Source organism: Electrophorus electricus, chromosome 2 (assembly GCF_013358815.1).
Source record: "Electrophorus electricus isolate fEleEle1 chromosome 2, fEleEle1.pri, whole genome shotgun sequence".
NCBI lineage: Eukaryota > Metazoa > Chordata > Actinopteri > Gymnotiformes > Gymnotidae > Electrophorus > Electrophorus electricus.
This window is the reverse complement of record NC_049536.1, coordinates 17,874,426-17,899,430: the sequence shown is the minus strand read 5'-3', so window position 1 is coordinate 17,899,430 and position 25,005 is coordinate 17,874,426. Positions and strand designations below refer to the sequence as shown.

Below are 25,005 nucleotides of genomic sequence, written 5' to 3'. Positions count from 1 at the left end.
TATTATGATATTATGATGTTTTTTTTTTTTTTCACCCAATCATGGTTTTATGGTTTTCTTTTAATTGCAGCTGTGGGACGTGTCTTTACCCGTAGAATCTCGGGGAGTGGCCGGATGCTACTCTGGAAGAAGTCCAGTCCTGTTATCCACTCAACATCTTGGACACGTGATTGGTGAAACCAAATCAGGTCCTCCACCCAATAAGACTCCTCTTGGTTGCTCTGTATACAAAAGAAGTGAATTAAGCAAATTCAGAAAGTTCTATTCAAAGGAAGGGGACTATGCTCGCTATTATGTTATGTTATATGCTTACTATACAGCCAAATGCTTTGGGGAAAAAAGCCTTTACTCAGAATACACATTAAACCAAACAAATCAATAAATGCAGCTGCAGCAGTGCATTAGCAACAGCAGTAAAATCAACTACAGTGTATCTTTACTCATATAAATTAACATATATAAGGTTGCATGGCTTTAACAATGAGAAAATTACTTCACTGAAAATAATGCTATGGGCAATTTGTTAAAATCTTGGAAAGGTATGTGAAAAGAACATTCCATGAAAAGCAAAAACCCTAAGGAAACAGAGCTTTGAAAACCAATCACTGCTGTCCTGACTGTAAATCACACAAGACAGGGGTACCTAATGATAAATTTGTTTCACTGTGATGGTATCAAGGCAAGAAATAAACATCAGTTCTAAATTGATTTTTTTTCCTAAACATTTTTAAGTTCTTAGATTAATATTATATTTTTACTCTGCCATTTCATTTAAACTAAACATTTACCTGTAGTATTCACCCAAATATTGGTTGGTGTGTGCATATGAATTACCCACCAGGCAGCTCTCAGAGGTGGTAGGTCTATGTGGTACTAGGAAAGAGACAGTGTGCAGTTCATCATCACATTCATGTACAGGATGGGTCACATCCAAGCAGCTTGTCAGGACTGTAAAATAATGGGTGGGGATGGGAATACGGGTGCCTGGAACAAACCTACACGCTCACACATACACACACACACACACACACACACACACACACACACACACACACACACACACACACACACACACACACACACACACACACCAGCAGAGAGTGGCTTATATTATTCTCTTTCTGTGGAATTTCCATTAACCAGTGTATCACTATTTTAAATCTTTGCTTTGACTACACCCAAACTTAAACCTAACCTTAGTCTCAGTAACTACAAAGATTTTTTAATTTTTTGGGATCTTTCAGTTTGTTTGTTTTCTCCAAATATAAGCATCATTACCAGTTACAAATGTCCCCACAGAAATATTTGGTACCCCAAAAAAATACAGACCATCACATACCTACACACATTCACAAGCTCAAGCACATGTACGCAAGCATGCACGCAAACACCCACACTCCCACACTCCCACACCTACAACTAATAATATAAAATTAGGATTAATTAGCTACATAATTAACCATGACATTATGGTTAGAAATTTAGATATTTGCCTTATGCCTCAGACAGCAAATTGTTTTATTCATATAAATTCTGAGTATAACTGTGTTTTTTCAACAGGGTCTGCTCCTTAGTCGTAGCTTTCCCAAGTCGAACTCTAACCATATCCACAAAACATTCTTAAGGCTCTAAAATTAAACTTCATGGAACATATATCCCTGAGAAGAACTTTACATTATGATTATGACATTTGGCCCTTACTTACACACACACACACACACACACACACACACACACACACACACACACACACACACACACACATGCTTTATTAGGTTATTGAGTGTTATAAGTAAGATTTAACATAATATTATCATTGACCAAATGGACAGTGAGGTGGATAAGGGAACACATTTACTCTTGTATCTGGTCTGGAGTGTCGTAATGTCCGTCGGAGTTATAGTCAAATGCAGGTCCAGCCACCACATTGATTCTATTATACTGAGAGGAATATTTCAACAGTAAAAAATCCTGAAAGTACTGCCACAGCCCTGCAGAATACACACACACACACACACACACACACACACACACACACACACACACACACACACACACACATTTACATTTAAATTTACTAAATGGTTATATTTCACTATGTTAGGAGAACAGGATCTTGTAGCAATTTGCGGAGGCTCACTCTTAAAGGCTGGGTACATGGGCACTACATTACTCAAAATAAGGCCATCAAAATGCTCTTCTGCTGTGCTGTTTAGATCTGCAACACACACACACACACACACACACACACACACACACACACACACACACACACACACACATTGAACATTGAACATGCCTGAATAAACATCCTTTCTTTATCTGTATCGGTTCTATTATGTACTATTTTTACTCTGAATTTGCTGTTGACCAAATACTGTACTAATTTGGACATGCTTGCTATGTTGCCCATACATATTGCCTTTATTTCTTGCATTTATTTCAGAGTATACCTTGTTCCTTTACAATAACAAGCCTAATTTATACAGTATGACAATAAACCTGAACTGAATTAAACTGAATTTAAATAGATTACCTTTGTGGTCTTGCAAACCTGTTTAGTATGATGAACAACTACAAACTGGTTCCTGTGTCACTTCACTGTGTAAGGGTCGGTGATGCAAGCTCTGCATAAGCAACTGCACCATGCCAATGCTATAGGATACCCAAGATAATTGGTCTTAAAGCTATTTATTAAGTGTAATCTCATGAGAATTCACATGAAGTGATATGTCATAAGAACTCAAGAAAAGGTATGAACATGATATCTATTAGACCTAACCTTAACCATTTATATCTACGGATTGCTACACATTGCATCCAATGCGTTGCTACACATTTAAGATAATGAGAATTATCAGGACAGCAAAATGTTATTTTGCTACAAATGGTTCATTCCAATGAAAATTTCTTCCATGATGCTTCTTTTTGTTGGGAACTTGACTCTGGACATCTTCCCAGTTTGAGTTTTTTGCTAGGAACTTTACCCTGGAATGTGTTTCCGTCTTACTGTGCTACCACATGGTTTGGATCTTAGCCATCTTAAAAATAAATTTGACACAAAATAAAACTTTTTTTTTTTTTTTTTTTTTAATAAATTGCATTAATGGTTTATTGTTTCAATATTAATTTGTGTTATATAGTGTTCTACATTCAAGTAAACTTGAATGTTGCCCAGATTATCATTTTTTGGGTGCCTAGGAAATTTAGCATAATACAGCATAGTACATACATAGTATGCATGAGGTCTGTATATCATCCTTTTATGTAAACTGAATGTATGTAAAAAGGATTTCTCCAACTGCAAAAATGGCACTAAGTGTGTGTGTGTGGGTGGGGTGCCTACTGGGTGGGTACAGGAAGGCATGTGTGATATTGTTGCTGCTGTTGTACTGGTCACAGGTAGGACTCTGTTCTGCTGGAATTCTCACATCTGCTCTCAGACAGTCTGCTGTCACCGTTGGCAGTGAACCAGGAATACCTCCAGCCTGCAGGGAGATGTAGCATACTTATTCTAAAACTTCAATCATGCTTCTTAGGTGAACAACCTTTGGGTAGTTTATATGTAAGACAAAAAAATGGATATGTTGTTATGACTTTTGGTTGGGTTGTTCTTACCTGTTTGTCCTGGAGGACAAAACTTTCCCCCAGAAGCCATGTAAGCATCAGATTATAGTTTGTCATAGATTTTTTCAATACCAGAAATCAAAAACAAGATTGCTACATTCCATTTATGAAACATATGTGAAAATGTCTTAAAAAGTGTAATAGACCAGCAGTCTCATGACAACTGGGAAAGAATGAAAAGGTCTCATAATTGTCATAATCCAATAAATAAGATATTCTAGCCAAACAGCCCTCTCCAGCATTTATAATTCCCCTTAGTACAGTTATCTCTGTGCATAATTGTAATAACACCAGTATTTTTAACTTTACCAACTAAGGATGGTTGCTCATGAAAGCTGTGTGTGTGTGTGTGTGTGTGTGTGTGTGTGTGTATGTGTGCATGTGATTGTGTGTATACTTGTGTAAACGTGCCCGAGTGTGTGGCTGTGCATGTGTTTGTGTGTGTGTGTGTGTGTGTGTGTGTGTGTGTGTGTGTGTGTGTGTGTGTGTGTGTGTTTGTGTGTGTGATTGTTAGTTCTCACTGTTTTTTCCACAGTAAATGAGCTCCAGAGTGGCATAAGCATGTGTCTGCTGTAGGCACTGATGTAGCCATGATGATGAAGTATGCAGTAGTTGATGCTAGACTGCAGAACTCTGGGTCTTCCAAACAGCAGATGTTTGCCCTCACTTACAGACACTGCATTTACACACAAGCACCATACACTACCATCAGCAAATATGCACACAGTGGTTTTCAACCAATAAGCAATCATATACAATGCACATTCAACATCTTATGATAACACATAATAAAAATCATTACACACACTTTAAGATCATTGGTATACAGTTACACATAATACACACAGCATAAAGGAACCCAAGATACTCAATATATAAATACAGCACCAAGATTCACATATTTATTAAAGTACTTTGCATATATGAATTCTATGAAAGAATAATCATTATAAGTAAAAATATTATTACCTTCAGTGTCAGTTAGGTTTAAGCGAGCGTTGGGATTAGTGTCACCCTGCAAAAAATGCAGACACTGATTACTGCAGACTACCACACAAGCTCACTTATTACTATCAATCATGTTCAGCAGCATGTCAGAGGCTACAACTCTTGTTGTGGATTATTTGTAGCTGCAGATTCTTGTAGGGTGTTTGACCAATTCAATGTTACTGGTCATAATCTGATACCCTGCAATATGATAACATATATGAGGATGCTTAATTGTGTGATAGTGCACATCTAAGCATGTGTGTGTGAGTGTGAGATAACAGATTGGAATGGTGTCCACATAAGCCTGCGTGATTGTATGATTGTGTGATAGGTAGGTTAGTGAGTGTTTTAGTGTTTTTGGTGTGTGTGTATGAGAGAGAGAAAGAGAGAGAGAGAGAGAGAGAGAGAGAGAGCGAGAGAGAGAGCGAGAGGGAGGGAGAGTAGGTACCAGGGCAGGGCAGGAGCAGCCCATTTGATCACTGGGCTCCAAACTGTGCATGGGACAATTGCCGGGTGAGCTCTGCTCCACTGGGTGTTCAGGTGAATAAGGTGGCGAGCGCAGCATGTGGTTTAAGCTGCCATGGCTACCATTATTTTGGGCTGGTGTGATCTCTAACACATCTGCAGCACAGGAGAGGAGAGGAAGCCACACATATTTGAACTGATGTATTGAATCAGCTTTGGCATGAAAATATTCTACCATTTCATACCAAATCTGGACAAATTCGACCTGTATGATTTTTTTTATCTTTGTGTTTTTCTTTTACTGCATATTTTCATAAGAAATGTTATTCACTGGCTGTCCATTACTCATTAGCCAAACTAAACTCTGAACTGTTTAGTCTTTCTATCATGCAGATCCCAAAGATGCCTGGCTGGTAATCTTTAAAAAACCTTCTGTGCTTTTATAGCACTTTTCCAGCTAACAGGAACACATCTGAGTGGAAATAACATAGGAAAGAGTTACAGATTAGAACCCAGATCTCATTAATATGTTGGCTCATTTCTTCTGTCCTCCTTAACTAGGAAAAGCATGCAAGCATTCATGCACACAGAATAAGTTCATATAATGCCACTCTTCAGGTTAACAGAAGTAATGCATTTCAGATTTTTTAGTGGTACTACAACGTTGCTTTTAGCAATTCTTAGACCATAGACTTTGAAAGACAGATTTTTCTTAGAATAGAAGGTTGTTTGTCCGGAGGTGAACAGGGCCAACAGGCCTCTGCTGAGACTGAAATCTTTCTTTTTTCATAAATATTTCTGTCTACAGAAAAAAAAAAAAAAAACTCACCACACATAAGATTGTACAGCTCTATGTTGGAGAATGGCTCAACTACAGTCTGAGAGTAAAATTTTGGTCCATAACTCAGAAACATTGCCTGGTATGGAGAGAGAAAGAAAGGGGGGAGAGAGAAAAGAGGGAGAGAGACAGAAGAGAGAGCAGGAGGTATGTGGAAGTTCATTAGGGCCCCATTCAAACTGCCGTGCATGAATGCACACACATGCACACACCTGCATGGTGGGCTCGTCATTGTCATAGCCATGATTACCAGCAGTGCAGAAAGAAAGGGATCCTGGATACCTGTACATAAACAAATCAGCATATTATATTCGTTGACTCTCAAAGACAGAGGTGATTATCAGATGCCACGCACCTTTCAAAAAGCCACCGTGTGGTGACAAGCACGTTAACATCATCTATGCGTCTGCTGTTTGCGTAGTGGAAACGTTTGGGTAGATGAGACTTCAAATATGCCTTCACCTTCTGATCGGATTTCTTACACTATGCACATGAGCATGCACACACACAAACACAATGAGTAACAACAATAACTTATTTACATCATTTAGCTGACACTTTTATCCAAAGTGACTTTCAATTACAACTGAGCACAACTTGAGCAAATGAGGGTTAAGGGCCATATTCAGGGGCCCAACAGTGGCAATGTGGCAGTGGTGGGGCTTAAACCAGCAACCTTCCGATTACAAGTCAAGTACCTAATTGACTGAGCCACCCAGTGGTGGGTTAGTATGCTAACCCTGCAGCATAATAACACCATCATAAGTTGCATAAATTGCCCTCCACACCAGGTCACTTAGTCTGTGTCACTTGGTCAACCACTGTTATTCAGAGCCTGGTGACTTAGTGTGGAGTCAGTGTAGTAAACATAGTAAGCCCTGCCAGCTGCTGTTTTGTCAGTGACAACATCAGCTCTCCAGGTGTCGCTTCTGCAGACATGCTTTTGTCAGCCTTTGCTTTTCTGATGTGGAGACAATAGCAGTAAACATACAGAGACGTGGGACTCATCAGGATTCACGTACTGTCATGTTGGCCACCAAACCTGCGGCATCCACTGCAACCACAAAACAACCTTGTCTTATTCATCTAACACACAGTCCAACACTTCTGAAGATGCAAATAACAGCAAATAAAAGGGCATGTTTTGATGAAATATTAAAAAATCTAATTAAAATCCCATTGTTACACTACAAATAAGTTTTTATAGATCATCTTGATTACTTTTATTTTTTAGCCAGGTAATGTTATTTATTCAACTGTGAAGAGAAATAGCTGGATTACAGGCCGTGATATTATGATTCAAAATGATGACAGTTGTCAGACAATGATCAGCTGCTTCAAGAATAACTGTCAAAGTATCCAATCAAAACATTACAAATTAATTCAATTCTGAACTAGTATGTACCAAATGTAACCACATAAGCCACGCAGTATAAATCTGTAGCTCCCAACAAACAGCCTGGTGGAATCTCTTTAGCATGACCTACGTTGCTGGGAAAAAAAAAAAAAAAGTAATATCTGATGAGTTAGTTTTTCCTTGTGTGTGTGGGAGAGGAAGCCCACACCAGGCGTGGGTGGATGGAAGAGAGTGTGCATGTGTATGGGCATGTGGGTGTATGTATGTGTCAGATTGTACTTACAAGTGATTGTTTTGTTCCTGGCTCTGATGCGACCAAATACTCCCTCAGTCACATACAGCTGTGACACATCACCCACCAAGTCCTCTAGAACTTCTTTTCTCTCACAGCTGGTTTCCTCCATCCCTATAAAAAAATAAATCACAGTGACACAAACAAACACAAATATAGTGTTGAATATGCTAGAATAAGCTTTCTTTTTTAAAATATTTTGTTATTTGTTGTTTGTTCTATTATATTTATATTTTTAGTTCCATGTATTATGTTATCCATATACACTAACAAACTAAACTTACATAAGGACAATAAAACTGAACTGAATTATACTGCATTTAATTGGATAATTACTATTACTTTGACGAACATACTGGTTCCAGTAACATCACCCTGATTCCTTACAAAGTCACCCACCAGTGGTTGGAGTTGTGCTCAGATTGCTGAGTGTTTTGTGTAATGAATGTACAAGATGTCCTGTGGATGATGTGTGTGTGTGAGATAGTCCTAGTTGCTGCTTTGATTCAGAGTCCGGATATGATGATTCAAAACATCATTAAGACTATATTAAGACACAGGTGTAGTTAATAGTCTGGTGACAAGGATCATGTGCCTCCATGCTTGGAGTTGTAGTTCGATTTGTGATCACCAGGAGTAGGAGAGATGGGCTATGTCACACCAGATAGCTTGCAGGAAGAAGCTCCTTCTCATCCTCTCTGTGTTTGCCTTCGGGAAACGTGAGCACTTTCCTGACCTCAACACAGAGAATAGTCCATTATTGAGGCAGTTAGAGTCTTTCACAATCCTTGTGGTCTTGATCCTGCACCGCTTGTAGAAGACGGTCTGCTTGTTCTGAATGATGCTGAACACACCACTCTCTGGAGAATCTGTCTGTCCTGTTTGATGCTGTTCTCAAACCAAGCTGTGATGTGAAGATTCTTTTGATGGTGCAGGTGCAGTAGTTCCACAGCACCTTGTAGGGCAGTCTCTTAGGCATTTGAGGTGCTAGAGACACTGACAAGCCTTTGTCGCCAGGGCAATACCATGATGTGAACTCCCAGATACTTGAAACTGTCTACTCTTTCCACTGCAGCTCTGTTTATCCTGCTTCTTACTGCACTCCACTATCAGCTCCTTTCTTGTTGTGGCACCAGTTCTCCAGATGTTTAATGTTCACCAAGTGTGCCCTCACATCGAAATATGAGATCAGACCCACCATCACTGTGTTGTCAGCAAACTTGACAATAATGGTGGAGCTGGAAGTAGCCATGCATTCATAGGTATACAGTGAGTACAGCAGGGAGCTCAGGATACAACCAATACATTTTATTTATTATTTATTTGATACCTCAGCTTTGAAAATTTTGGACTTCTGGTGGCCCGTGTCACCTTTTTTTCTTGTTTGTTTTGTTTTTTGCTGTTATTTTGTTTTGTTTTTGTTTTTTTGATGTAAAAGTCCATTTCATTGTTAACACATTCAAATCAAATTTTAGTAGCACATCTGGCTTTTTGTCTTTAAGATCAAATTAACAGTCAGCCATTTTGAGGAAGAAACAGTTGACGTGTGGATGTATGAAAATAGGAATAATTTGCTTGGGGGAGTGTGTGGTTGAAGACACAATACTGAGTATTTTATTTATGAATGAGAACATTTTTAACATGATACTAAGCTGACTTTTTCAAATGTTTCTCAGTATGATGCAGTGATATGCATGTTGCATAACAGGTTGCCACAGTTTCCCCCCCTCCGGTGATACTGTTTCCATGGAGCTGAGCATCATGTTATTCTGTTTGTTTTGCTTTCGTTCATGTTCCCATGGTACCATGTATTCCTGTTCGCTGCTGTCCACTTTCCAGTCTCTAGCATTGATGATGCTATCCTGTCTCATATCCCTGCATGACTCACTGGTTGCCTCATTTCCGACTCTGTCCTTGGTAACCCTCTCCCCTCTGTACTAGTCTCAGCTGATTTCTTTGCTTTGATTGCCCTGTATATTTATTTAATGTTTGCTCATCCCTTTTGCTGATCATTGTCATCTTAGCCCCATGACTTTTACTCCAAACAGGATAGCAAGAAGAAAAATGATGATTCACATGCTTTTGTGTCTTTTCATTTATCCTGATTCAAAAGAACACACCTACAGCAATTCAAACAGTTGTAAATCTGTTTTTCAACAGGCATAGCACACATCTATATGCAAGGGATATATATCCCCTATTAGATTATATTAAGGAGATTTTATTAAGAATGTATTTATACAGAAATTTAGAGAGAGAAAGAGGTTGTGATTTACTCTGACTACAGCATATATACAGTCAAACCCAGGAAATATAAGGCTTCTTTCCAAGTGCACAATACAGTTGCAGTCTTAGTGTTTCTGTCATGCATTTACATAATATATAATATAATAATAATAATATGATGGCTGGCAAAAAGAAGGGGTCATGTCTTCATAGATATTTCAGTCATGTGTCACGAATGGCCACCCTCCTCATGTCCCGTGAATGTCACGGTTTCCCTGTCTTCCTGCACTCCCTGGTTCCATGCCTTAGTTTCGTTTTCTCCACCCCGTCTGTTCCTCTATTCCACTCCTTATTTTAACTTTCTCTGTTCCCATGTTCTGTGTTCTGTTCCGTGTATCTGTTTAGCGTCTGATTGTCTTGCTTATTTAAGCCCTGTGGTTTTGTGTTCTGGTTGTTGGTTATTATGGTAAATTATGTCTCTCTGTCAGGTTTGCCTTATGCCTGTGTTACTGTTGTCCTCACTTTTCTGTGTACTCCAGCCGTGTGTTATATTACCCTCAGCACCCCTTAGCCTTAGCTTGTTTTACCGTTTGTGTTTCCTCGTTTAATAAACCACCTCCTGCATTTTGCATTCTACCTCTCGCCTTGTTCCTGTCGGAAGTGTAACAGAATAACCAACCTTTAAAACACATATGCAGCAGGAGGACCTCTCCATGTCATGTCATGTTCCGTCTGCATCAGCCCAACCACCCCCACACACAATGGTTTGCTCTGAGACGGGGACATGGATTACATCAGGACCCTACTCATTATGCTTTGGGAGGGGAAACCCTTGACTCTACCCTTGCGTATGGTGACACCCAGTGAGTGTAATGGGGAGGGTATGTCAATGGGAACATATGTCATGCAATGCCATAACTACCTTCAGCACCTGACCTGCCCTGATCCCCCAGAGTATGTAAAGGTAGTGTTTTTGAAAACATTTCTCCAGGGTAAGGATCTCCAATGGGCCGACAATCCTCCAGCACAGGGTTCAGGAGAGTGTGATGGTGGAGGGTTTCCTCTGGTTGCTCTCTACATGATTTGCTCCTCCTAGTTGGCCTGCTGTGGCTGCTACCCTCCCAAACTTCCTATCAGTCCCTGTTTCGGGCATGAAGGAATCCGCCCAGCCAGTCTCTACCTCTGGTGAGAGATACGCCACCCGTCCTGTTCCTGTACTAGTCCCCGGTGCGAGAGACACCGCCCATCTTGATCCTGTTCCAGTCCCTGGCGCAGGAGACGCTGCCCGTCTTAATCCTGTTCCAGTCCCCAGCGTGGGAGACACCGCCCGTCCTGTTACCAGGTCTGTTCCTGTAGCTGTGCCTCCGGACCTGCTACCACTGATGGCCGCTATCGCCATCAGTGTTTAACGTCTAGCGATTTTGGACTTGAATACAATAAACATTGTTGGTCTTTACAGATGCATTCTGCCTTACCCCCCCACCCCCCACTACCCATGCCTTACACAAGGAAAACAATTCTACTCACCATGATCAGCCACAACAATTATATTGACACATTCATGGAGGTTGAGCTGTTTAAGTCCATTCATCAGCTGTCCAATCACCTTGTCCACTCCTTGAATTGCACTAATCAACTGAATCAAAGCAAACAAACATCACAGTGCAATATGAGACAATTTACACTAAACATCACAGTGCAATATGAGACAATTTACACTATTTACGAAGTGGGATTAATAAGGCCTATTTTCTACAATAACAGTGAATGTGAACAAGGAAATAAGAGTTTTGCATTGAACTTTAAAAATGTCTTTTATTTTAACTCTTACATATTAAAAAAATCACTCAGACACACAATCTCAGTCATAACAAATCCCAAAGAAATCAATTGTAAAAATACATTTAAAAATGGTGACATATGGAAATAATGTCTTCTTTAATTTCACAAGCAATAAAATCCCATTTTACAATATGTACTGCCATATAAAGAACAGAAATTATTTTTCAGCATTTTAAAGAGGATAATTGTCAGAGTTAGTCATTACAATTACTGTAACCTATCCCTCTTTATGCCTCTCCATGTCTGCAGGTTATTGGTTTACAGTCCTGGACTTCTGTATTTCCCTCTACAAAAAATGTGGTAATCTGTGTTTAAAAAAAAAAAAAAGGATCTATTTTCTGAAACCTATCCCATAGTGTCTTTAAAAAAGGCAAGTCTATATCTGTTTACTGGATGTAGAATGTTTCTTTGCTGCTTTTGTGTTTGTGTATATGTAAGACAGCTCCTTATTGTACAGTAGTGGCCAAAAGGTTTGAGACTGACAAATTCTGGTTTTCACAAAGTTTATTGCCTCAGTAAATGAGTTTGGCATCAGTCAAGATTTTGCCCAGAAGCTGATATCCAGCATGCCAAGGCAAATTGCAGAAGTCTTAAAAAAAGAAGGGTCAACGATCCAAGAGCAATTTGGTGATGAACAATTCTTTTTCCAGCATGACGGAGCACCATGTCACAAGGCAAAATTGATAACCAAGTGGCTTGGTGAATAAAACATTGAAATTTTGGGTCCATGGCCAGGAAACTCCCAAGATCTCAATCCCATTGAGAACCTGTGGTCAATCCTCAAAAAGAAGGTGGACACCCAAAAACACAGAAACTGTGATCAACTCCAAGCAAGAAACTCTTAGGCAAGAATGGGTTGCCCTCAGTCAATATTTTGCCCAGAAGCTGATATCCAGCATGCAAATTGCAGAAGTCTTAAAAAAGAAGTGTCAACACTGTAAATATTAAGTTTTTGCTTAAACTGGATGCATTTGTCAATAAAAAGTTAAATGTATGGAATGCTTGTAATTGTACTTCACTATACCATATAAACATCTGACAAAAGGATCTAAAAAAAAAAGGAGGCAGTTTTTCAACTTTGTGAAAACTACAATTTGTCGGTCTCAAAACTTTTGGATACAACTGTATATATTGTTACTATTGTTGCGTCCGTTGTTGGCCTGGTGAGGATGATACTTTTCCTTGCCACTGTCACCTTTGGCTTGCTCACTCGGGGCTTGGACTCAGACATTTGTAAAACTGCTTTGTGACAACTGTTGAAAAAAGTAAATTTGATTTGATTTGATTTGGACTTATTGGTTTGGGAACCACAGGGGGCTTCAATGATGAATTGGTAGCCAACTCCCTCTGCTCTATTGCTCCCTTCTACTATGACATGAACTATTGAACAATAAGTTAAAAAGCAACCATGGATCTGAGGTTCAGTCACATTTAATATTATTCATACATGTGAAAGGGGCATCCAGTCCAAGCTCTCTGGTCTACAAACAACTCAGTTTACTCAATACTTTTCTAATAGCTCCAGTCAGTATATCTAAATACATATATGGCACCATACAAGGAAACAGCATACTTGGAAATAACATGGGCCACACTTGTTCACAACTTATCACTCAAATCCCTAAGCTAGGTGCATGAAATACCAAAAGGCTTTGACCCCAAAGGTCGATTCCACAAAACCATTAGGTCTAATGCAATTTTCCTATCACACTTACCCATTACAGTCACTTCTGGACTTCTTCATATTGAATCCATCTCCTTTTCCCTTACCTGTTAGCCCAAGAATCCCATAGATTTAGGATTCCCTGCGTGGTTCAACACAACCCTACATTTTCCTGGGAAGAAGGGGAGACCATGCCCCTGTGCAAGCTGGGTGCATCATTCCATCAATCCTAGGTCATGGAGGAGGATGCCAAGGAATTGTTGCATTTACCAGTTCACTACAACATTTGCTGCAGAGTGCCATTTTCTGAGTGCCATTCGCATTAAACATCTGGATCTTGTTTCTCTAGTTCCCTCTGCCCTTGAACACCTATCAAGGTATTCACAAACTAGGCATTTCTAGTGCTTACAGCCTGGTTCACATTTGTGAGAGTGACAAATTAAAATCAAATTTATTTATATAGCACTTTTTACAACAGATGTTGTCACAAAACATCTTTACAAATGTACAAGTCCAAACCCCCAGTGAGCAAGACAATGGTGACAGCTGCAAGGAAAACTCCCTAGAGCATGAGGAACCAAGATTCAAAGAGGGGACCCATCATCCTCTGGCCGAATAACTTTTAAGCTAAAAATAAATTAATAATAATAATAAAATGAAAAAATAAGCAAGTGGAAGGTTGCTTTCAATATTCATAGCAGCATGTGTATAATGACCTCTCTAGACTGCTCCAGAACAAGCCCTTTGAAATGAACTCTCTACACAGCTCCAGAACAAGCCCTTTGAAATGTTCATTCTTAGGTCAGCCCAAAAGACTGATATAGAATGATGCTGCAGCCAGGGCTTTTGCTGAATTTTTGCTGCACTTATAAACTGCCCTCATATTGAAGCACTGACCTTTTACTTCCCTTCGTCATGGATGCCTGAGAGTAGGTTGGGGGCTGTGCTCTTGCAACAGCAAGGTGAACTAAGAAAACTTCTCCATCTATTCTCAGATGTTCCCTGCTAGTTTCCATAATAAAACCTCTCACATTTGGATCATACTGTGTTTTTGGTGCTTGCTATCATTACAATCTCTTACCCCTCCACTAACAGGTCCAAAACTGTGACCAGATTTATCTGGTTCTTCCAAATAAAGAGTGTAAAAATCAGGTCTGCAAAAACAACAAACAAAATCAATGCGTTCCAGCTAATACATTTATCGTTATCATTTCAATACCAAAAACCCAAAGCAAATCAAAGGGCAATATAAACACACCCGATAGGACAAAATCATTGCCATAAATAAATCAGATTCCTAAACTTTGACATTATGTTAATGAATTTGGCATATTTCATATTTATGTTGTTCACTGAAGGTATAGACCATAGAACTTTGACTGGGCTTTGGTATAATACATAGATGTGTTCTGTACATTTTATTTTTGTTATGTACAAATAATTAAGTAGTAAATATGTAAGGGTTGTCAGTCAAGAGGATTTACCGCTGATCATCAGGCAACTGTAACCACTTCAGTACAGTGAATACTCTCTGCTCAAAAGGAATTGTTCTGTAACACACACAAACACACACACACACATACAATCAGGCAAAAAAAAAAAAATCTATAATACAATAAGGCATGAAACTACTAGTGACACCGATTTCTCCCAAATTCCAAATAAAAATATTGTCATTTAGATTTTCAGACATTGAATAATGCAAAGAAAACATGTTCATTTTAAAATGGAGTCAGTAAACAAGTATGTTGGGTAAATTGATCAGTAGTTCATTAATTAGAATGTGTTGGAATTTGTTGGTTGTTCTAGAGCTGTATATACAGAAGTACACAAAATGACCAGAAAAAAAAGGTCAGAGGTCCTTCATCAGCTGTGCATGTAAAGTGATTCTCAAGAAATGCCAGAAATAATATCTTGTTTCTCCAGACACCTTGTGAACTTCACTGACTACACACATTTGATAGTTTATAGGTTTTTAATAGTCTTAAAGGGCTTATAATCTAATGGTTTTTACATTTATTTTTAAAAGCTATACATCAGTTGAGTTCCAAAACTGTGTGTGTAATTACACACACACACACACACACACACACACACACACACACACACACACACTGTTTTTCACAAAGTTTACTGCCTCAGTTTTTTTTTTTAGATCATTTTGTTTAAATGGTGTAGTGAAGTACAATTATAAGCATTTCATAGGTTTTTTAAACTTACTGACAAAAATATACCCAGTTTAAGCAAAGACCTAATATCACAAAATATCAATGTTTTGTTCAAGCCACTTGGTCATCACTTTTGCCTTGTGACATGGTGCACTGTCATGCTGGAAAAAGCATTGCTCTTCACCAAACTGCTCCTGGATCATTGGGAGAAGTAACTCTTGGAGGATGTTTTGAGATCATTCCTTATTCATGGCAGTGTTCTTAGGCAAAAATTCGAGCAAACCCACTCTCTTGAGATGAAGATGAATGGTCTCAGGATGCCTCACTGTTAGCATGACATGGTAGCACTCACCTTTTGTACTCCAGACAGTCATTTGTTCAGATGTACCAAACAGTCTGAAGGGGCGTCATCAAAGAAAGTAACTTTACCCCAGTCCTCTGCAGTCTAATCCCTATACTTCCTGCAGAATGTCAGTCTGTTCTTGAAGAGAAGTGACATCTTTGCTGCCCTGCTTAACACCAAGTCAAAAGCCAAAGTCCTTTGCCTCACTGTGCATGCAGCTGCACTCACACCTGCCTTCTCTCATTCCTCTGCCATGGTGGTGACCCGATCCTGTAGCTGCAGCCTCTTTAGGAAATGGTCCTGGCCCTTGCTTAACTTCCTTAGGCACCCTGAAGCCTTCTTCACTGTAATTAAACCTCTCTCCTTGAAGTTCTTGATTTGATAAATGGTTGATTTAGGTGCTATCTTACAAGCAGTAATGTCCTTGCCTGTGAAGCCCTTTTGATGCGATGCGATGCAATGCAATGCAATGCAATGCAATGCAATGCAATGCAATGATGACTGCACGTTTCCTTGAAGGTAACCATGGAAGAAAACTTCAAGCACCACCATCCTTTTAAAGCAATCAGTCTGTTCGTCTAATCAACATGACAGAGTGATATCAACTGCTTTGTCCTCGTTAACACTTTCTCCTGAGCTAATGAGAAGATCACTGAAATTATGTTAGCAGGCCATTTTGTGGCAGGGCTGAAATGCAGTGGCTGGAATGCAGTAAAGTGATTAAGTTCATTTTCATTGCAAGGAATGACTTTGTAATTAATTGCAATTCATCTGATCACTCTTCACAGTCTAGAGTTAATGGAAATTGCCACCATAAATCTGAAGCAGCAAATTTTGTGAAAACCATAATTTTGTGAAAACCAAAACCTTTGCCAATGACTATGTGTGTGTGTGTGTGTGTGTGTGTGTGTGTGTGTGTGGGTGGGTCTGTGTGTGTGTGTGTGTGTGTGTGTGTGTGACGATTGGCCACCCTCTTAGCGTCTCTGTTTTATTATTTCTCTCTGTCGTATCTTTGTTTTTCATTTACTTCCTAGTTCCGCTCCTTGGTTTCGTTTTCTCCGCCTCTCGTCAGTTCCAGTATGTGTTTTAGTTCTCCCTGTTATGTTCACCTGCATCTGATTTTCTTTGATTGTCTTGGTTATTTTAGCCCTGTGTTTTGGCTTCTAGTTTGTTGGTTATTGTGGTAACTTATGTCCTGCTGTCAGGTTTACCGGCACCGGCATTGCTTTTCTGTTTACTCCAGCTGCATGTTATATTACCCTCAGTACTCCTTAGTCTCTGTTTGTTTTACCCTTTGTGTTCATGTTTCCTCATTTAATAAACTGCTTCCTGCATTTGCGTTCTACGTATTGCCTGTTCCTGGTGTGATCGTGTGTGTGTGTATAACCACACATACCCATTATACTTTTCATACAGATGAGGAAATGTTCCATTTATTTTCACATCTGATCCTGGCCAGAAGAATGTTCCTGCTCGCAGACCCTGATATCTTGCTGTGTGCCAAATCTGTGTGCAGTGCAGAAACAAATATTCACATTATGACATTATGTAGTTAAAATCGTCAAATAAAATAGGTAACAACATAATGAAACCTTAGAAAAAAAGCAGAAACAACACAAAGTTTCAATCAAAAGCCAAAATACAAGATACAGCCCATTTTCTCTATAAATGTAGACAAGTTTTTGTCTTTCAAACATTTAATGGAGGGTTTTTATATATATATATATATATATATATATATATATATATATATATATATATATATATATAGATAAACCCTCCATTAAATGTGTGTAATATGTGTGTATGTGTGGCTTACTGGTTGCCCTAGATACCATCTAGGGTTGTCCTTCTCACTGTTGGATAGACTAAATGAAGCGTCAAATATGGGATCATACATGTTATTATCCACCAAACCATGGGACTCGGTGTACAGACCCTACACAGAGAGATGTGTTCATCTACAAACATTACCAAACTGAACAATATTAAAATGACAAATAAAACATCACTGAATTTTCAACTGAATTTGCCATTTATCAGCATGGCACAAGTGCAAATGACATACAGCCTTTCGCAAATTTGTAAACATTCTTGTTTGCTTGGACATTCATTCCGCTCTGGTTTTACTTCATCTTGAAATAACTTTCAAACCCAAACACTGATCGGTCAACTTCAATTTCTTGCAATAAAGTTTATTCAATTCGACTAAGGTCATAAAAAGGCCTGGGAATCGAATAAGAAGCCATAAGCTAAAGCCTAGGAATTAGAACACAGAATGGAGTCCCTTGTGGGTCACTGGCTGCAAAGTAGAGGCTTTGATGTGGGTGGTTTGAAGGCTTCCATGCATGCCTAAGGCAGATCATTCTAGACTGTTCCTCTGAGAAACAACTTTACTGGTATTGGGAAAGATCATTCTTTTTAACAGACTTGAAAGCTTCTTTGTGAGTTCTGTAGCTAAGCAAGGTTTGCTATCTTACCACCAATCACAAGGTGATGCTGGCCTGCAACTTTATCTTACACGTGTTTGGTGGCATAAGCTGAGATCATCTTTCTTTAGAAAAAGGCTTATTTAGAGCTCAGACAGCACAGAAGGAGAGTAGGGAAGGATGCCCATAGGCTGTCTCAGTGCAGCACTCATAAATGACTTACCGTTACAATGGAATAGTGGTTAGGGAAAGTTTTACTGGGGAACACAGGCTGCATAAAGATGGAGGAAGTACCACACTTTCCTAAAGACAGAGAACCACACACATATACACACACACTTCAATACACAAACACTTCACACTTCAACACTTCATGAACTGTGAGAAATATTGTGCTAATACACTGCTTCCTTGCCCCAGATTCAGAGACCTTACAACCCTAATCAAGCTCATGCTTTCACTGCTCTTATGTGTCTAGTTCATCTCATGGACATACAGTATGTATGTTTGTATATGGTTTTACATATGTGTATATTTACTTAGCTTGTTCAGCACTGGTATGAGGGAATGCCATGTGTACTGATATTCTGCTCTCAAGCCGTCCAGAGAGATCAGCAGTAAAGGTTGCCTCTTAAAACTGGAGGTGAAAGAGTGATGAAATGACTGTGTGGAATATAATATAATAGAATAGAATAGCATAGAATAGAATAGAATTGTGTGTATGACATTACTTTGCTGGGCATTTTGGGCTGGTCATGTTCACACAATCATCTTGAACCCACGGGGTTACTCCTAACGGAGACAGCATGGAGCATGATGGAAAATAAGTGTGTGCTTTTTTGTGTACATTATGTTTGTGTGCATATGAATGTGTGGGACTGTAGATGATTGAGTTTGTCTGTGGAATAGTGTGGAATGGTGTGACACAGTATGTGTGTGTATGTGGGAGTTGTATGAGTGTGCGTGGGTGTATGTGGGACAACCTGTTTGTAACAGATTACATCCAAGTTTCTGTGAAAGTGTGTACATCAGTATACATGAGTATATGTGAATGTGTGATGGATTTGATATATGTGCCTGGTATTGTGTACCATCTCACCACAGCAGACAATGTTATAGTTCGTGCAGCAGTCTCCAGCATGCAGACAGTCCTCAGAACATTGGCATTTACTGCCAGCAACACGTTTCTCCCCACACCTCAATAGAGTGCATTCCCAGCTCTCAGCTACGGACACACACACACACACACACACACACACACACACACACACACACACACACACACACACACACACACACACACACACACACACACACAACAGCATATCCCAAACAGCTGGGATTCTCTGGGATATTTAATCACTGTTTAAGCATTTCTTAGGTTGTATTAGGGCTCCTTATAACCACTGAACAATCTCTGAATAGCACAGACCTTTTTGCTGACAAAGTTTACCCTTTCATAGCTATGATTCACCCACCATTAAATGTACACTTTCAGCAAATAACACACCATGTTACAAAACTTACCTGGCTGAAGGCAGATCTCCTGGAAGTCATAGCAGCAGTTGTTATTGCTGATACACTGCTCATTACAGCGACAGCCTGGAGTCTCGTAATCATAAGGCTCGTAGCAGCGATTATGGCAGGACACTGGCACTGGGGGCTCTTAAAGATGAATATTATTTAATTGTCTATGATAGACAATTCAATAAACATAACAGAGATTTTATTATAAGTAACTTATTTATAATGCAATATATTTCAGTAGGCTTACTTTAATATCACTGCAGAAGTTCAGCAGTATAATTGTGATTCTATAGTATGATGGAGTGATTATATACAGCTCCAGAAAAAAAAATAATAGACCACTCCAATTTTTTCTTAAATCAGCATCTCCACATGTACAGCAGCCATTCCATTCAAGTGTTTGTTGAATTCCTTCACAGGCACACTTCATTCTACATAATGCTGAATAGGTGATCACCTTAACAAAATTCTATTTTATGAGCAACAGTATAAAATCCAGTGCCGCTGTCATCACTATTCTCTTGTTATAGAACCAGTTGGATGGGAAAAGCAGTGCCAGGACTACCCAAAAAGTAATTGTAGTCAAAATACAGCTACACACCATGCCAAAAGAGGTGAAAAGAAAGGTTCTTAATGAGGAAAAGAAGGGTTAAATTGTAGCTTTACTGGCAGAGGGATACTGTGAGCATCTTGAAAATTTCAAAAACTATGGTTCATAAGAACAAAGTCAAGCTGCAAACACATGGGACAATAAAAGCTATAGACTGGCAGAGGTCAAAAACAAATCTCTACCGACCATATTGATCACGACCTCATTCGAATGTGACTTAACAACCATAAGATGACAAAAGGAATGGCATGCAGCAGCTGGGGTGAATTGCACAGCGAGTATGATTTGAAACAGGTTTCTGGAGGCAGGGCTGAAGTCGTGCAAAGCTAGAAAAAGCCCTTCATCAATGAGAAAAGAAAAAATGAGAAAAGAAAGAAAAGCCAGACTGAAGTTTGCGAAAGACCATAAGGATTGGACCATAGAGGACTAGAGTAAGGTCATCTTCTCTGATTATTGTAAATTTCAGCTTTTTCCAACACCTGGTCGTGTAATGGCTAGATAAAGACCTGGAGAGGCCTACAAGCCAGAGTGTCTCACACCCACTATAAAATTTGGTTCAGCATCGGTGATGATCTTGGAGTGTTTCAGCAAGGCTGGAATCGGGCAGATTTGTCTTTGTGAAGGACACATGAATCAAGCCACTTACAAAACTGTGTTGGAAGAAAACTTGCTTCCTTCTACTCTGACAATGTTCCCCAACTCTGATGATTGTTTTTTTTTCAACAGGACAATGCTCCATGTCAGACAGCCAGGTCAATCAAAGTGTGGATGAGGGACCACCAGATCAAGACCCTATCATGGCCAGCCCAACCTCCAGACCTGAACCCCATTGAAAACCTCTGGAATGTGATCAAGAGGAAGTTGGATGGTCACAAGCTATCAAACAAAGTCAAGCTCCTGGAATTTCTGTGCCATGTGTGGCATAAAGTTATCCAACAGCAATGTGAAAAACCAGTGAAAAGCATTCCAAGACGCATGAAAGCTGCGATAAAAATCAGGGTTATTCCAACAAATATTGATTTCTTGACTCATCCTAAGTTGAAATATTAGTACTGTCTTGGTTTATAAATGAATATGAGCTTATTGTCTTTGCATTATTTGTGGTTTGAAATTTCTGTAAGTGTTTTGTTATTTTGACCATTAGTCATTTTCATTAAAAAACTCTAAATACAATGCTCTAAAATACAATATTTTTATCTGGAATTTGGAAGAAATGTTGCCAGTAGTTTATAAAATAAAACAAAACTGATCAGCCTGGTCAAACACATACCCATCAATTGTAAAACTAGAGAAACTGATAATTTTGTTGTGGTCTCTTATTTTTTTATGGAGCTGTATAATATATATATATATATATATATATATATATATATATATATATAAAGTTCACTGATATACAAATAGAATAGTAAATAGTAAATAAGACTATTTACCTTTGTTTCTACAGTTTTCCAGTTGAAGGCCAAGACCTAAGCCCAGTCCTAATATTATGGTGACCACAGACACAGCCAAGATGCCTATCTGTGCAAACATGCACATGCACACACACATACACATACACATACACATACACATACACACACACACACACACACTCAGAAGGGGTTACTACAACTAGATAATGACTAGTTCCTGTTTATATATATATATATATATATATATATATATATATATATATATATATATATATATATATATATATATATATATATATATATATATATATATATATATATATAATCTATCTATCTATCTATCTATCTATCTATCTATCTATCTATATATAGACATATAACTATAGACTGGTTGATAACTGCTTGAGTTCCTTAATACTTACATGAGCTTAAAAAGGGATATATATATATATATATATATATATCCCTTTTTAAGCTCATGTAAGTATTAAGGAACTCAAGCAGTTATCAACCAGTCTATAGTTATATGTCTATAGTCATATGAGACACTAGCTTTTGTTCAATGTGGGATTCGTGTAAATAAATGGGCTGGAGGGGTACTCAAACAGGATATAACCTAATCCCCGCTGTGAAGCAATGGTGGAAATTTAATGTTGTGGAGGTGTTATTGAATATTGACCCATGATTCAATACTGACACCTCATTGAGTAGTGACCTAATCAACACTATTTTTGTTATCTAACCAAACAGATAGTAACACTGCATTTGCCAAATGACAATGGTCCCATCCAAGAACTTGTAATGTGTAAAACATGAAAACATTATTAATTTTCCCTGACTTTGGACTTTTTAACAGTTCATTTATAAGTTGAAAATGGCTTTTCAGGATTTGCGTCTTAATTTTGATTGGTCAGTTGTCTCTCAGCCTTCAGTTTAAGTTACCACCATCAGTTAAGCTCACTGTACTGGGAAGAAACTGTCAAACGTTTACAATTAGGCATGAAAAGATCATGGACTGATTAAAAATGACAGGTTTTGCTTGCATTGTTTATGCTTGTTTATGTTTATGTAAAGTAAGCATTTGTGTAGGCTTAGCTTCTCTTGACTCCTCTCCAATGAAATGCCACAGACTTTAGTGCTCACTAAATGATTCACTCTAATCAACACACATAGAACTGTGACTATTTTTTTTCCCCCAACAAAGCAGCCTAAAAGAATGGAAGCATAGAATTTGAGTCCAGCAGCTCAAATTTATATCTTACAAAATCTTACAATTTCATTTTCTTTTCAATTTTTCTTTATTTTCTTTTCTTTTTCCAGTGTTCCAGTGTCTCATTTACACTAACTTTTCACAGGCGTAACAATGACAAAACTTGCACTATTTTATGAAACATTTGTCCATGTAAGAAAAGACAAGGCAGGGGTTGTCCACCCCAGTATTAGGAGTGAGTGGATTTATCCAGCCAGTGACATTACAAGCACAGTTTTATTATACTTTCTAAATTAAGATTTTATACATAATTTTATACATAATGCTACAAAAATGTAAAATAAATATTTTCATTCATCATGGGCCTATTACTAACACAATGCAATGCAATTGTTTTTTGCTGCACATATGTTTTGTCTGGTACAATGGCTACAGTGCTACAGGTGCAATTGCTAAATGTCTTCCAGAGAAATGTGAGAAATTTTATTAGATTGTTCCTAGAATGACAATTCTGGCTAAAAGTAATTCAATTTTGACTCACCACTAACAAATAGTCCAAAAGTAGTAGTAATCTACAACACTTACAGAGTTACTTTACCCTTGTGAATTGCTATGTCTATTTTGCAAGAAATTGTTACCTTTGTAGATATGCTGTGAAATATACCGGGCTAAAATAACCCATTTATTAAGAATTATAGACACTTCTACGTTAGGTCTGTTACTGTAGGTAATTCTGAATAAATAAACTCTGAAAACTGTGTCTGTTGAACTCATTCATTGAAAATTGCACCATTGCCAACCTAATGTTTTTTTTTTTTGGTTATTTTTATTTATTTATTTTTTAATTAAAACAACTGCATAAAAAAGAATACTTACAATGACAAGTTTTTGTTTGGTAATGTGAGTCTTGCTGAATTCCATGCTAATGTGCTCAGTTTTAAACAGTTTGGAACTCTAGAAGAAGTGTGTCTTTAGACCACAAGCATAATAATGATTTGAACTTTGCCAGTGGTGGACTATGGAATATCAGATGTGTGTGTGTGTGTGTGTGATGAGATTTATTGTACTGATACCACTTAATTCCTGCTCTTGTCCTTGCACCACCGCACACACTTTTATCACTCACACACACTTTGGATCACTTTTATTCACCTCTTACACTACACATCTGTTATCTCTTTTGTAAACATTAACTAATTTCATACATGTTCTTTTGATTGCTCACTTCATAAAATAATGCTATCTTATTGCTGACTTAATAATCTGTGTTCATTTTGCTATCTTTCTGTCTTGAATTAACTTGCAAGATGGTGGAAACAGGAGCTCTCATTCTCCTCGGCATGGATTGCTAATATGTCAAATATGTTTAAAATGAATGAATGAATGAATGTGTGTGTGTGTGTGTGTGTGTGTGTGTGTGTGCATACAGAATCCAAAAAAATATATATACAAATTATAGTCATTAAACATTAATCAAATTAGATTAGCATTAGATTTTCTTATTCTTGGTACTAGTAAAGAGCCTGCACCTTTTGATCTAAGCAGACGTGGTTGATCATAATGCACTAGGAATTCTCTAAGGTACTGTGAGGCAAGAACATTCAGTGCTATGTAGGTCATTAGAAGTATTTTATAATATATAATATTATATATATAATATATATAAAATATTTCAATATAAAATTTTACTGGGAGCCAGTGTAAATTAGCTAAGATAGGAGTGATGTGTTGAAAATTTCTAGTTCCAGTAAGAACTCTAGTAAGAACTCTGGCTGCTTCATTTTGAACTACTTTATGGTATAAGATAGATAGTAAGGCATTACAGTAGTCCAATCTTGAAATAATAAATAATAAATCTTTGAAATGTTCTTAAGGTTTAGAAAGGTGGTCCTAGAAATATTATTTACATGAGCTTCGAATGAGAGACTGGGATCCATAATAACTCCAAGATCTTTAACTGTTAAATTTGGAGACTATTGAGGTTCACTGAGTAATTAGAGAGT

At 38.2% G+C, this 25,005-nt stretch overlaps 1 protein-coding gene across 1 annotated transcript; it reads right to left on the bottom strand.

Moving 5' to 3' along the window:
- LOC113589069 (venom phosphodiesterase 1) lies at nucleotides 1-21,910 on the bottom strand. Its single transcript, XM_035534348.1, has 24 exons — nucleotides 21,811-21,910; nucleotides 19,768-19,896; nucleotides 19,340-19,465; nucleotides 18,972-19,032; nucleotides 18,780-18,877; nucleotides 18,464-18,543; nucleotides 17,631-17,750; nucleotides 17,208-17,317; nucleotides 14,785-14,850; nucleotides 14,382-14,454; nucleotides 11,323-11,431; nucleotides 7,561-7,683; nucleotides 6,943-6,974; nucleotides 6,276-6,403; nucleotides 6,133-6,202; nucleotides 5,912-5,999; nucleotides 5,066-5,238; nucleotides 4,597-4,642; nucleotides 4,149-4,303; nucleotides 3,347-3,488; nucleotides 2,141-2,218; nucleotides 1,859-1,991; nucleotides 839-995; nucleotides 1-221 (listed from the first exon to the last, which is right to left on the bottom strand). The coding sequence occupies exons 1-24, from the start codon at nucleotides 21,908-21,910 to the stop codon at nucleotides 48-50; spliced, it is 2,571 nt and encodes an 856-aa protein (XP_035390241.1). The 3' UTR covers nucleotides 1-47.
- Nucleotides 21,911-25,005: the final 3,095 nt, after the last annotated feature.